General features: G+C 42.8%; 1 protein-coding gene across 2 annotated transcripts in view; it reads left to right on the forward strand.

The window, feature by feature from the left end:
* The window catches only part of UBTD1 (ubiquitin domain containing 1), a 98,012-nt gene that overhangs the window by 10,455 nt on the left and 72,173 nt on the right, over positions 1-15,384 (forward strand). The window contains exon 2 of one of the 2 annotated variants that reach the window (XM_044665737.1): positions 837-914. The exons of the other annotated variant lie outside the window; for it this stretch is intronic. Coding sequence (XP_044521672.1) covers positions 866-914 — 49 coding nt within the window. The 5' untranslated portion in view covers positions 837-865. The remainder of the gene's footprint in view (positions 1-836; positions 915-15,384) is intronic. 2 annotated transcript variants of the gene reach the window in all.

A 15,384-nucleotide genomic window follows, 5' to 3' on the forward strand; every position in this document is an offset into this window, starting at 1 on the left:
CCCCGCCCCCGCCCTATAGCTCCAGGCTGGGCGCGGGGGGTGGGGGGGCGCTTTTGGAAAAGGAATCGCGGAAGGAGCCTCTGGGCCGCCTGGGGAACTGGGAGCCGGGGGCTGTGGGGGGCGGGGAGGAGGAAGAGTAAGTAGGAGGCGGTGGCTGTCTGTGGTGGTCGGGCTGGGCAGACCTGAGCGAGCACTAAGCCCAGTGCTGTCAGCCTGGGAAGTGACCAAGGCCGGGGGGAGGGGGGGTCGAGCCAGGAAATGTTCGCCGGCCGCGGCGGGGCCGGAGTGGCGGCAGAGCCAGGGCTCCCAGGGCGGCGCCGACCGCGGCTCCTGGGCGCGGACTCCCAAGAGCCGTCGGTCAGGGTCCCGATCTGGCTACGGGGGCTCTGCCGAACGGCGCGGGGGGCGGGGAGAAGTCGCCAGCAGCCGCGCCGCAGCTGAGCGCCTCGGAAGCGGCTTGTCCCTAAGGAAAATCGGCGACTGCGTTGTGGGGGGGGGGTCATTCCAGACCACTTCTGGGTGCCCCCCAGGTCATAAGTTCCTTTTTTTCTTTTTGACCAAATTCCTCCGACATCGTGTCCGCCCCGGGCAGAGGTCTGGGTCGCATCCATCACTCTGGGTGTCTTGGGGACCTCCCAGAAATTACAGGATCAAATAACGTGAGATCCTCATTTTACCGAAGAGGAAACTGATCCCCAGAGGATTCCCGGCTTGTCCAAGTTCAGCCTGGAGCAGGGTCTGGAGAACAGGGTTCATCAAGTGCCGCCTTTTCCTTTATGTAAAAAAGCTTACTCCTGGTCTTATAAAGGGAGTTTCCTGTCTCCTTTGATACCTAGCTATATCACCGAACCTATTTTAAGGTGGAATGAAGTTGCCAGGGGAGTGGACCTTCCTACCAGAAAAAGATTTTATAGGTAGGTTTTCGAAAGACTTCAGTTTCCCCTCCCCCCTACCTCCTACCCCCATTGAAAGGGCACACTTCTAGGCCACCTAAAGTGTGAACACCACATTCATTATTTTCTCAGTTTTCAATCCCTTGATCTTGGCAGTTTTTGATGTCGAGCAACCCCTCTTGGAAACTCATTCCTCCTATCCCAGTTCTGTTCATTCTGTTTGACCTTTCTTCCTATTGCTTTCTTTATCCTTAAATGTGGGCAAACCCACTGTCATCACAGTAATTCAGAAGATCATTGACTTGCCAAAATAGCCTCCTGTTTTATGGATTCAGCTCCTTAAACTCCTCTGGATTTCTGAAGCCATCCTGCACATGCTCCTAGATTGATCTTCTGTTAGTGCAACTGTACCTTGTCCCATTGATGTTCAAAACCATTCAGTACCTGACCATTGCAACAGGATCAAGTCTCTCTTCCTTAACTGTGGTATCTGGGTTCTACAGGCCTGTTTTGCTTGTCTCATCTACTTCTCATCTGCCCAAAGTGATCTACTCTTGTCTTGTGCCTTTATCCTTCCTATCTTCACCAACTTCCTTTTCTACTCATTCATGTTCTGCCTCTACAAACTTTCTGGATTTTCCACCTCCCCAAGTTAGAAATGATCCCTCTCTTCTCTGAGCCTCTTAGACAGTTATTGCCTGTATAGTTGTTTCAGTACATGTGTTATCTTTTATTTTGTGTATGTGAAATTCCCCCGAGTAGAAAACTTATTTGAGGACAAGCTTTGGCTTTAGGGGAGCTTATATTTAAAGCTGAAAGGGATCTTAGAGGCCATCTATGTAGTCTGACCCACTTATTTTGTGTAAGAGAAAAAAACTGAGGCTCAGGATGTAATAGGTGCTCACATAATTGTTAATTTAAATAGTTCTTCCATCCTAGTTCTTCCATCCTGCAGTCTTGATACTTCATGTAGTCTTACTCTTACTTCAACAAATATTTATAAGCATCTACTATGTGTTCATTAGACACTGGAGATAGAAAGGCAACAATGCAATAGTTCCTACTATCAAGAAACTTTCTTTTTCTGAAGGGGTTGGAGGGTTCGAGGAAGGCACATGGTGTGCAAAAGTATAATATAATTTATCTAGCTGTTCAGTGTTGGCAAAATAGGTTCCTAGTGGAGAGTGGGTCACAAAGGGGACACTCTTTGCAATGTGGTAAAAGGGATATGTGTGTGGGAGATCCTTTTTTTGGGCAAAGGCCTAAAATTATGGTACATATTTGACATTCCAGTAACATCTGAAGCTTCACCCAGTGACACAGTTTAAATTGTGGCTATTCCCTCATGTTTAAAGGAGCTATTCCTACCCCCATAACCTTTCTTTACTACTCTCATCCTTGAGATGGCCAGAGTTCTTCATGAGAAAATTCTTTACCCTCCCTCCCTTTTATGCCACTGTGTAATGTCATTCCATGCAACAAAAATTACTTTTGACTAAACTCTGGAGTTCTGTTTTTCTGCCCTCAGACAAATTCATGTCCTTGTCTCTGAGGTAGTTAAATGGTATGCACTGACTTGTTCGAAACCCATGTGACTGAATGGGAAGGTAATTAATTTCCCTAGTTCCATCCTATCTATGGCAAAACTGAACCTTAAACGTCTGAGATTGATGGAATTGGAGATAATCTTTAACTTTGGGGATTCCTGTTTTATAATTCTTCTCAAACGTTTTACTTCATTGGGACTTATGTGTGAAGATCAAGAGGCCCCAGCATATTTGCACCTATATTAATATGGTTGTTGATAAGTAATGGGAAGACCCTTCCAAACTCTTCTTCTATAGTCATTGGTTAATGCTTTTGTGATATGTACTTTTATTCATGGATTATGTAATTTAGCAGCTTAAAAGGAAAGCAGTTACTTATGGTTTGTCCTTAGTTCAATGAACAAATCTCTCTGTTGACCTCATCAGTTTGGGGAGTTCTTAAAATAGGAATCCTGGTTAGTACACAGAGGGTTGGGAGGCCTCTTGTCAGTATCTTACATTTCCCTCTATTCACAGTGGTGATTGCTGAACCCTTATCTCTGCTAAACCACCAGCTGTGAGTGATGAAGAGAAATCCAGGGGCACAGATAGAGGGACCAGCTAGCCTCTAGCCTGTCTCTCCATTCACTTGTTTGGAATCACAGTGGAAGAAGAACTGTTTCTGAAATCAGGACCTGGATTCAGATTCTAGTTCTTCCACTTATTAATTGAGATCTGGGCAAGTCATTTCTCTCTTTGGGTTCTGTAAAATGGAGGGCACAGCACTAGGTGTTCCCAGACCTTTACAACTCCTAAATACTATGATTCTTGAGATTTTCCTTTTCCAAAGACTTAAAATGAGGATAACATATACCTGCACCCTACCAAGTTCTCAGAAGTAGGATAGAAACTGGGAACGCCTTATATGCAAAATATATGTTAATGGAATGATGGAGAGACTGCTTCAGGAGTTGAAATGTCCATTCTAGTTCCAGATCTGCCTTAGAAAAGACACTTAACCTTTAACTGCCTCTGGGCTGTAGTTTTTTATAAAGCATATGAAAATAACCAACCAACTTCAGACTTTAAAAGATTGTCATGGGGGTAAAAAGTAAGCTAGTAGTTAAGAAAATACTTTTGGAAAAATTATACGCCCTGTACAAATGTGAGGTCAAAGAATGTTGTTTCATTTATTTGGGATTTGGGGAAAAGGTGTTTCCAGATATAACAGATGCTTAGCTCTGTGAGTATATCTAAAATTTTTTTAAAATAATTTTTTATGAAACTCTTACCAAAATTCTTCTCCTTTCTTTAAGCTCCTCCTCCACAATGAGTTTGATTTAATCTTTTCTCACTGAAATAGGGTAATGGTTATTTAATAGGCTTGAGTATATTTGCCCTTATATTGAATAGCCCCAGATGGCCAGCTATGTTTCAAGTTCTTTGGACTAGGAAACTAGATAAGCAAACTTGTTAGAATTGTGTCTAAAAGAGGGCCTATTGTGCATGGGGGCTCAAGGAGCCTGCACAGAAGTCAAATTCATAAGCTTGAGTGTCAGGACTTCGGTGGATCAGACAGACTTTTTTTTACTTCTGGATTCTTGGTCATGTTTCAGAAAGTCTGTCTTTGTCTCCCCTGCTTGGTGTACGGTTTGAGTGAAGTAGGGTTGACTGCTACTGCCTGAATGGATGCCAAAAGCCATTAATACTGTTTTATTCCACTTTAAAGGGTTAATTTTTTTTGAATCCCATTTTCCCTCTGATAGATATAGGAATATTATGACTTGGCACCAAGATAGGGAAACATAGAAAACAGGAAGAAGAAAAAAATATCAACTAGAGTGAGTTACCTACCACTCATAGTGACATGTTAGAACTTCTCTGGCACTGGCTGGGTATGTACATATCTTCGGGCCATGTGTAGCAAATTGTTTCCCCTTCTTCTGAAGTTAAGCAGTGACTGGAATGGAGTGATTGCATGCTGAGGTGAATCTTAGCTTTGTGCTGATCATCCTGACTCCATATGAGAATTCCCTATATTGGGCATCTTAGGAACAGTATACCATTTCGGGTAAAGACCACTTGCCTACTGTGTGCTAGACATCCTGGGGTTCTACAGCCCTCCTTGAGAGCTAAGATGCAGGAATACCACTTTTACTTGGGCCTGTTTCCAGCCTTATAAAAATGATCTCCAGAGTAAGGGCTAAGAAGTATTCTCTGGCAGTAACTAAAACCTAGGCAGAGGAAACTTGGCTAATACACAGACATTGAAATCTGGGTGCAGATCTCTTGTCTTGAGCCAAAGAACCTCTTCCTTACACCTCATATTAAAGAGAATATCTTTCTTTTTCTTAGTGAGGGAAGCACTTTTCTAATGGAAGCATCAGTCCAGATTTCCTGGCTTTAGTCTAAAGTCTAAAGGAAGTATGGATATAGGTTGAGATAATAGAGTATCCCCAGAATAAAATTTTCCTTTTTTTTTTTTTTAATATAAAGACTGAAATGGTTCTTAGAAAAAATTTGGAGAGCCTTTAACTTTGGTTGGGTAAGAATAATGAGAATACCTGAGGTGTTTATCAATGTTGCCAGTTATCATTGGACCCTCTTTGATAAGAATATTAACATTTACTTAGCACTTTGAGATTAGGGAAGTGTTTTACTTTGCTATCTCTTTGATTCTTGAAACTACTGGTGAAGTTGGTAGGTGCTGTCATTATCCCCATTTTACTGATAAAGAAACCAGTCTAAAGAAGAGTAAAGTGATTTGTTCAAGGTCACAAAACTAAGTGCCTAAAACAGGATTTGAACTCAGTGGTGAACTGCCCTTAAGGATTATAAAGGGCCCTGCCACAGCTCCCACAGGTAGGAGGGATGATCATTAGGAGGCCTATCCAGTTAATGTGAGAGACTCCGAAACCCCCCCACTCCATCCTGAGATACCTATTCTCTGGTTCATGGCTGTCCTTATGCCATCTCACCCACTTCCACCACCATCACTACCACTATCACTACCACTCCATCCCCTACAAAAACCCAACATCAAAACCAAAGAAATCTTCCAGCCAGGAAGGAAAGCTGGGGCTCAGAATTCCCCTGCCCCTTCTTTCTCCCAAGGAGGTACTCTCTCAGCCCTGCTATAGATCTGGTCCTGGTTGTGTTCCTAGGAGCAACCCAAATAGAAGGTAAACAAACACCTCTGGCTCCTCAAGTGTGAATGTGCCTGGGTAGAAGCTTCCATACCCCAGAAACTCAGGGACTTGACAGTGGCCACTGGAGGGACTTTGGATTTGCTCCTGATTTCTCAAGGGAATTGATGAAATACAGATTCGTGCTGGATCCTTTTTTTCCATTTGTAATTACTTCTGTAGAAATGGAGAATGGGGACAATTATCTACATCATTAAGGCCTTTTTTTTTTTTTACCCCAAATACCCAAGTGATCGAAATGAAAATGTGTTTGGGGCTCCACCCCTTCCATAGCTAGGGAATTGGCACCAGTTCTTTATTTGGTTTATGTTTTGACACAGCCAGGCAAGCTCTAGTAGGATGATGTCCGTCCCTATGGTAAGGATGGACCTAGTACACACACACACACACACACACATTTTCTCTCTCTCTCTCTCTCTCTCTCTCTCTCTCTCTCTCTCTCTCTCTCTCTCTCTCTCTCTCTCTCTCTCATCATCCACTTTGAGTTTCCCTCAGGTTCTCCTATAATCCCCTCTGGTCTTGCTTTCCTTATACCTTTTAGTCCCTGAGGAGAGACATTGTCTTCACTTGCTAAATAACAATTATTTAGATAGGGTTGTTTTAAGGCGAACCCCTGGGTAGCCTTTGGGGTACAAGTAAATAGAGCCTTCTTTTCTCTTCCCCACTCCTTGTTTTTAAGGGTGTTTTTTTTTGTTATTGTGTTTTAAACCCCTATTTTCTCTTAGTGTCTACTTTTAAGGCTGAAGGACTAGGGTTATAGGCCCACAGGATTAAGTGACTTGCCCAGGGTCACACAGCTAGGACATATCTGAGGTCACACTTGAATCCAGGACCCCCTTTCTCTTGGCCTGGCTCTCAATCCACTGTGCCACTTAGCTGCCTCTTAAGAGGTTTTTTTAGAAACCGGTTTTATGAGGCAGTCATGTGGCGGAAATGAGCACTCATTGCTCATTCTCCTGACCTATCCCAGCATTTGCTTTAAGAGAGGGACAGGTGCTTCAAATCCCTTTCTGTTCTAAGTCTATATGATTCTGTTGGAATGAAGTACTTATTCTGTAGCCTGTATCTATACTACATGCTTCTGCATACAGCATTTATTGTGTCTGTCACCAGTGCTTGGACTTCTGGATACTTTGCTCACCACATTTTATAGGTTTTGTTTCCTGAAAACATTTTTTGAAGCTTCCAGGCAGGGTGCCTGTGAATTTCTTCAGCAGAAACATTGTTCATGTTTAAAAACTGAATTTTTGCACATTTTTGTCTGAGAGCCATCTGGCTAGGAGAGTAACCATTTTAAACTTATTAAAAACTTAACATTGGATTGATGTTCTAAACTTGCTTTTTAACTACATTTAAGATCATTTCCCTGCCTGATATACTTGAGAGACTTTCTGGGTAGGAAAGAAATGAGCCCAGCCAGGAAGTCTCCAAGGCTGGCCTTTCATCTCTCACATATTTTGGGCCTTGGTCAGTCCCCTAACAGGCTTCTCTCCAAGTTAGTTGCAGCTCATGCAGGGCTGAAAGGTGAGGTTTCTATCTTGAAAGTTTCTTCTACAGGTGTCCGTACCATTTTTTTAGCCATTTCCCCAAAGTTCTCGTTAGGGTTCTTTGTCCATTCTTTCTCGTTCACTTTTACTCTCTTGCAATAGTATTTATGGTATACCATATTCTTTTGCTTGTTTTTTTTCTACTTTGCATTTTTTCATGAAAGTCTTTTCTGATTTATGGTCCTTGATTTTAATTGCATCATAGTCCTCCTTTACTGTAAGGTGTCACAATTTAACTGCCTCCCTTTCATTGTTGGATATGTAGATTGCTTCTGGTTTTTTTGCAGTTAGTACCAAAAAATGTCTGGAGAGCAGCCAAGGTTACCTAAAGGGACACACCCTAGTCAAGACATTTCCATCACACCTACTTCACACCCCTGCCATTCTTTTGGCCATGTGCTTCTTCTCCCTGCTATAGGCCTCCCCTTCCCCCCCATTGGCCCTGCCAGCTGCACTGAAGGTAACATTTCTTACATAGAATTTCTCCTCCAGTTAGTGTGAGAGCCTTGAGAGCAGACACTGTCAAGATTGTGTGTGTGTGTGTGTGTGTGTGTGTTAGCCCCTAGTACAAATGCTTATTCATTCATGAATAGTTTTTAGTTCATTTATGTATGCCTAATAAAATATTGTACTATTTGCTGAATTATTACACTGTGCACTAAGACACCTTGATGATGTTGCTCTCTTACTTTCAATCAGCAAATATTCATTCAGCCCTTACAGTGTGCCACAGGCATTGTGCTCAGTATGCAGGAACATGATAGGAAAGAGAAGCATATAGTTCTTTCCCTTAGGGAGTTTGCATTACTTTGGGAACAACTTCATAGTGTCTCAGCATCTTCACTTATTTTGTCACCTCATTCCACTTGGACCTTTGGTGGTAATGGGCTGTCCTTGGGAATGAACTGGGTCAGGGAGCATGGGCCAGTTTGTGGTACCAGCTAGATCCCCATGGTTGGGTGGGCATTTCCTTTCAGGTGGATGGCAGAGAAGTGAGCAGGGAGAAGTTGGGGCCGTAGAGACCTGGAGGAAGCATCCTGGAGGAAGCAGTGTCATCACACCAGCGTTTTTCCCTCAAAATTCATTTCTACTTTGGTACATACCAGACAGACACTGGAGTGTAGTAACTCATTCTGGCAGGGTTCCAGGAGCTAGCTGGGCAAGACCCAAGGTAACCCTGAATCTGCTCTGTGCAGGAGTGTTCATGTCTGAGTGGGGCTCCTCTCTGTTTACCTTGTGCCCTTTTCCCATTAGGGTTGGTATCCGTTTCACTTTGGTGCCTATTTGGTGTCACTTTCTGATGTTGAGGAAGGAGATATGAGCCATGTGGGGCTTTGGAGCTTTTCTTATTTCTCTGACTGTCAAAGAGTTTGTTTCTGCAGCTCTCTCTCATTCTTCCTCTTCTACTCCATCCCCTCTTCTTTCCCACCTCACTTTCTCTGTTTTTTCCCCCTCTATTTCCCTTCAAGGCTTCAAGCTGATTTTTGGTTTAATCTACCCAATTAAGGTCCTACTGTTCAAAAACATTGCCCCTGGGTACTGGAGACCCTAGTAAGTTCCTATGTAGGTAGACCATGGAGGTCTGACTACAGAACAGGGCATGCTGACCCTTTCACTTATAGTCAGCACCTTTGATTTGAAACAGGATTGAACCCAGGACTGCCCTCCTAATGATAGCTTGCATTTCTTGGTGAATTTTGGTTACAAAACAGTTTTTATACATTATCCCATTTGATTGCTTTAAATCTCTGAGCCTGGTAGTTTACACTTGGGGAAACAGGCTTTGAGAGTTAGAAGACTGGTCCAAGATCACACATCTTTTCACAAATGGTGGGATCAGGACTTAACTCAAATCAGTTTTTCTTCCCTGTACCACATGGCTTTCTCTGAGAACAGCACAGTGAGCAAAATGATGGATCTGCCTGGTTCTGGTGACAAAACTGTTATTTATATCTGAGAAATTTGGCCCTTGCTAACCTGGGACCTAAGCATTAGGCCAAGTTGCAATAGGCATTGGCATGGATGGCTGGTGGAAGAGGTTTTAGATTCTCCCAGGGATTGAATCTGAGTGTGTCCTTGTTTTTGAGGGTGAGACTGTGCTTTCCTAGCAGCTCCCTGTTATATGGCAGCCTCACTGAATTCTGAGTTGATATTTCCTACCTCCTATTTTGGGTAGAGGAAGTAGATGAGCTTTCTAGGCAACCCCAGATGCATAAATTTTGAGTCTTGTGTTTTTAGTGGTTCCCAACTAGTAGTATGAGGGGAGAAATTATATTAGATCAAAGAAATGCTTTCAACCAGACAGTTTTTTATTGAACAATCTGATGTACCTATGCCCATGATGGCAATATGGCATAGGTGCCAAAAAGGGCACACAGAGCCCTTTTCTGTGGTCACGCCTACAGTTGCCTGCCAGAGTTGGTTACTAGGAAGCCAGAAGGATTGGGGCAGAGCTGTTTCCCTCCCCATCTCCATGTGCCTGAGGACCTTCCTCACCTCCCTCACCCCTCTGCCCAGTAGCCCAATGGGAGCATTTTCTCCCTCCCCTGTTTGGGGCAAGGTGGGGGGTGGTAGGGCATGGCACACAGTCTGGGGGGGTGGGATGGGCAAGGGCCCAGCACTGTCTCTAAAAGTTTCACCATCACTGACCTGGGCTTATATTTTTCACAGGACAGACTTGTCCGTCAAAACCTTGTTTTTTACTTAGGTCAGTGAAACCTACTTAAGAAACAAATAATATATACATAGTGAAGTATTAAAACTCTACATTATAGGTAATTAAAGAATATTATCAGTCAATAATTGTTTATTTGTTATTGCATATCAGAGGATACAAAGATAGAAGGGAAACCACCCCTGCCTTCCAGGAGCTCACTTAATGGGAAATGGAAGAGTTTATGTGAGATAAGTGCAAAGTGATTATACTGAAAATGGCCTTCTGCAGGAGGAGGGAGAGGGAGCACTTGAGCTGAGTCATGAAGGAAATCAGGAATTTTAAGACAGTGAGCCCAGGAGGGAGAGCCTTCCAGGAATGGGAGACAGCCAAGGCAAAATTATGGAGATGGAGAACACAAGGAGGCCAGCATGGCTGGGCCATAAAGCTCCTGGGAGGGAGTAATGTATGAAGAAAACAGGAAAGGTTGGGAGGGCTCAGGTCTTGAGCTTTAAGAGGTAAACAGGGTTAGGCATGAAGGAATCACTGTGTTTATGGAGATGGGGGTGAGGTCAGAGCAGCACTTTGGAAAAATTGATGGAGTTGCTGGGTAGAGGATGGATTGGAAAGATTGGGGTAGGAAGATCAGTTAGGAGACTGTCACAGTAACCAGGCAAAGGGATGGCTATGAGGTGCAGTGGATGTAGACAAGAGATGCTGCCAAGATAGAAATGACAGGATGTGATGGAACACCTGGAAGAGTCAAGGATGATACCAAGGTCGTGACCTGGAGACTAGAAGGACAGTCATACCTTTGCCAGTAATGGGATAGTTCAGAAGAGGGAAGTCGGTTTGGTGAAGACAACAATGAATTCTCTTTTGGATTTGTGAAGTTTGAGATGTCTATAGCACAGTTTCGAAATGACTTACAAGACAGTGTGATATAGGACTGGTCTTCAAGAGAATCTGGGACTTGACTTATAGATCTGGGAGTCATCCAGATAGATAGAATTAAATCCATGGGAGCTGATGGAGCCATCAATTAAAAGAGTATAAAGAATAGAACAGGGCCCAGGACAAAGTTCTAGGGAAGTCACCCCACAATTAGTGAGTGTGACATGGATAAAGCCCCAGCAAAGGACACAGAAGACTGGTTGTTAGTCAGGTAGGAGAACCAAGAGAAAAAACACAGAAGAGTTGAGTGAAAGAAGAGGAAGAAGGAGAACCAAATTAAGATTTTAAAAACACTCACCTTCTACTCTAGTTCTAAGAAGAGTGGCAAGGGCTAGATGATTGGTATTAAGTGACTTCACCAGGACAGACTTGAACCCAGGACCTCATGTCTCTAGGTCTGGCTCTCTCTCCACAGAGCCACCTAGCTGCCCCACAAAATCTGTCATTTCTTATACCATGATATTTATTACATTACATTCTTCTATATTCTCCAATTGTGTAAGAAACAATTTAATGCACTCCCTTAGAATCTAAATCTATTGTTTTCTAATACCCCACCTTTCAAATACCTCTTCTATATTGTCCTCTTCTTATCTTCTGCTTCTGTGTATATAGAACCATCCATTTCAGATTAAGGGTAAAGTTCAGAGGATGCCCATTCTTCCAAGATTGTATATTCTTCTCACTCACAAATCCCACTTATAAGTACGGTGTTGTGTTGCCTTATTTATCCTTCCTTCTACATTAGTGCATCCCTCCTTTTATGCTCCCTTCATTGCCTTTCAACAGACCCATCCCCCACCCCCTGCATTTTCTTTTTTAGCATTCTCAGAACCCTTTGTAGACATTAAGGTTCTAAAGATACCCTTGATGCTTCTCTCCTTATTAATATGTTAGTACTAAATCAGCATACAACTCCTTCCAGTTATTCAAGAAAATTTGCCTAAGTTTCTTTGAACCCTTGTGTTTGTATTTCAGAGTTCCTACTTAGCTTTGGTTTTCTTATCAGAAATACTTGGAAGTCCTCTGTTCCATTTAAAGATCCATTTTTTCCCTCATTTGGATTATATTCAGCTTTGCAGGAACAATTACTTGATTGTAAGCCAATCACTTGTTCTCTTTTTGGAATGTTATATTCTCTTTTGATTTCTAGCAGAAGACCCACAGATCTTAGATAATACTGATGGTCCTTCCTTGGCACTTCAGCTGCTATTTTCCAGATGCTTACAGTATTTTTTCTTTGACATGAGAGTGTTGGATTTTATCTGTGACATAATTGGGACTTTGGGGCCTCTTTTTAGGATTTGATTTCTGTTTGGTCTATTGTAGTTTTCAGGGAGTCCATTTCTTGGGTTAGGTTTACCTCTTTTTCCCAGTTACTTATTCTAAGTTTTTTCCTCTGGAATTTTTTTTCCTTCAGTCTTTTCTTGTTTCTTTTAGATAGTATTCTGTGTAATATTGTTTTTTTTTTCCTTTTAAGTCTCTGCTTGCAGTTATTTCTTCCTTATTGGGGTTAGGGTGGGGTGTTGGAATGTCTAGCTCTACAATAATTTTTAATACTGGCTAGTATTTTACTTATCTCTCCAGCTTTAGTCACTGAATTGGGACTTTGCACCAGTGCCAGGCTCAGCTATAGACCCCCTTCACACTTCTGTGTGAGTTAGTCAGCCCTGCTTGATATGTCCTGGTTCACCTAGGTTCTTGCACTGATTTCTGCCCCCCTGTAATTTGGCTTCCTCCTTATAGAGAGTTGGGGACCTCAGAGCCTTCAAGCTCTATCTCCTCTTAGTCTGAGTGTTTAGTCACCTTGTTGGTCATGGGGCTTCCTTTTCTTAAGGGAATTGTAAGCAGACACAAAACAGTATTGTTGAGACATATTTGGGCCTACTGGAGGGCTGGCCCTGAGTCTTCTGAGGGGTCAAGAGGGAACCTGACTCTTTGTGTGATCCTGAGGTAGAAGTTGTCATTTAATGCAGTTTCTGATTTGATTTCTTGATCATTATCTGGTCTTGTAGGAACTTCATCTTGTGCCGAAGATATTGGGAAGTTGGGCCACTTATCCAGGCTACTAACTTGGCTGAAAGTCTATGGAATATTATTTTCAAACAGTTTAGTTAAGAAAGGGAGAAGAAAAAAAAAAGAATTGCTAGAAGGGGGGTGGTAAGATCTAGTGAAGATTTTTTGGGAGTTGGTGGTATTGAAGATTAGAGAGAGGGGAGATAATTGTGAGGGAGGGTAATCTATTAAAGAAGATGGGATGAGATCAGAGTTAAATATATAATTTTTTTTTTAACCCCTTAACTTCTGTGTATTGTCTCATAGGTGGAAGAGTGGTAAGGGTGGGCAATGGGGGTCAAGTGACTTGCCCAGGGTCACACAGCTGGGAAGTGTCTGAGGTCGGATTTGAACGAAGGACCTTCCGTCTCTAGGCCTGACTCTCAATCCACTGAGCTACCCAGCTGCCCCGATCAGAGTTACATATAGAAGAATTGGGCTTGATGAACTGTTGAGTGTATAGGTGTGGGGAGGGAAGGAAGAGTTAGGTTTTCTTTTTACCAAGGAGCTATTTAAGGGGGCAGCATAGGAAAGAAAGCTATGGTGGTGGCTTAGAGGTGGGGGTAGTGTTTGAAATTTTCCTTGTTCTGGACAGACAGAAGGATAGGATATCTATGGGATGCCAGAAAGAAAGGGCATTTCTGGTATGTGGGGCAGAGAATAGCATGAGCAGGGGCATACAAAGGCATAAGTGACTGTGATTCAGTTAAACTAGATTTCATTCGTTTGGTGTTTATTCTGTGCAAGACCCTGTGCTAGGGAGGAAATAATAGTAACCTTTAGATAGCTCTATTATCTCATTTGATCTTTACAACAACCCTCTGAAGAGATAGGTATGCTTTTATTATCCCAAATTTACAGAAGAGGAAATTGAGGATGAGTTAAAGTGACTTGCTCAGGGTCACATAAAGCAGTACAGACAAGCCAGGTGACGCTGAAAGCCACAGGTTGGACTTACTAAAAGAAAAGCAAGATATAGATACACCTATTGTGCTGCTGTGTCACGGACAGGCTTTTTTGGTTTGACCATGTCTGTGGAAATACCATTTTTTTTTTGTATTTTTAAAATTTAGAATAAAAAAATTAAAGTGCTTTTTTTTTTTTTAACATTTGTTAACAATTACTATGCCACCTCAACCTTGCAGGTAAGATAAACACTATAGCTGGAAGCCCTTTAGGAAGCTCTAGTTCAGAGACCCCTATTGCCCACCCTTACCACTCCTGGGCCAAGGATGGTCCCTAGCCCGGATGAAAAAAGGAGGAGGGTTGGGCGTGGGGCTAGCAACCCCCCCTGTAAAAAACTACATCTGCTAAAGAAACTGCAACCTAAAGTAGGGGCAGCTGGGCTAGCTCAGTGGGTTGAGAGCCAGGCCTAGAGACGAAAGGTCCTAGGTTCAAATCCAGGCTCAGACACTTCCCAGCTGGGCGACCCTGAGCGACCCATTGCCTACTGGTTGTGGCCCTATGCTCCTAGAATGGAGTCCCAGGATAAAAAAAAAAAAAAAAAAAAAAGTTCAGAGATGGGCAAACAAACTATTCCCTGAGGGCCAGATCCAGGCTGTAGTTTGCCCATCGCTGCTCTAGTGTCTTGGTTGTCTTGTCCATTTACTGGGTTAATCTTTTATGGGGGTTACCAGTACTCTCCTGTCAGATGTATGGATTCCCAAAATAGAAAGATGCTACCCACTTCTTTCTGCCCAACTCTTCTTTGGGCAGAGGAGAAGAAGCACTTCAGTTTCTACTCTCCTCTGATCAATCTGTTGAAATAGGAGAGGGGTTAAAATAATTTTTAACTAGCCCAAGTTCAGGCATGTTCATAAAACCAGAAACAAAATAAATATAAAGCAAAATGTTCTGAATTTTACATACATTAGCAATTTTCTCAGTATCTGACCTTCTGGTATCTGCATCCCAGAAGTAACCCACCCATTTTGCTCAGACTGACACCAGCATTGTCTTTTAGCTATTAAGTGACCTAATGTTGATTTCTCTGTTTCTTACTTATTACTACTCCCTTCTCCAACACACAGTGGGAAATGGAATCGTTTAAGCCTGCCACTATACTTCAGGACCCCATTGACTTTTCGATCCTTTAATGTGCAAGGATAAGAAGTGTGGTGGAGGAGACTGGTTTTACTACGGTGCTGTGAGTGCGATAGACCAGGGGTGATAAAATTGAATAAGAAGGGTGAGATCAGAAAAAGGAGGACCTGGAACACTGGGATTTGGTGCTTTAGGTAATTTGGGAGTCATCTTGGAAGGTTATTGGCTAAGAGAGTGATATGAAAATTGTTTTAAGATTAATCTGTCAGGGGTGGTACAGCTAGGAGGCTCAGTGGATTGAAACAGGCCTAGACATTGGAGGTCCTAGGTTCAAATGTGGCCTCAGACACTTGCTAGCTGTGTGAACCTGGGCAAGTCACTTAACCCCCATTGCCTAGTTCTTACTGCTCTTCTGTCTTAAAACCAATACACAGTAGTGATTTTAAGATGGAAGGTAAGGGTTAAAAAAAATTTTTTTTTAATCTGCCAGGGACAGAGCACCTGGCC

This window comes from Gracilinanus agilis, chromosome 2 (genome assembly GCF_016433145.1).
Source record: "Gracilinanus agilis isolate LMUSP501 chromosome 2, AgileGrace, whole genome shotgun sequence".
NCBI classification, from domain to species: Eukaryota; Metazoa; Chordata; class Mammalia; order Didelphimorphia; family Didelphidae; genus Gracilinanus; species Gracilinanus agilis.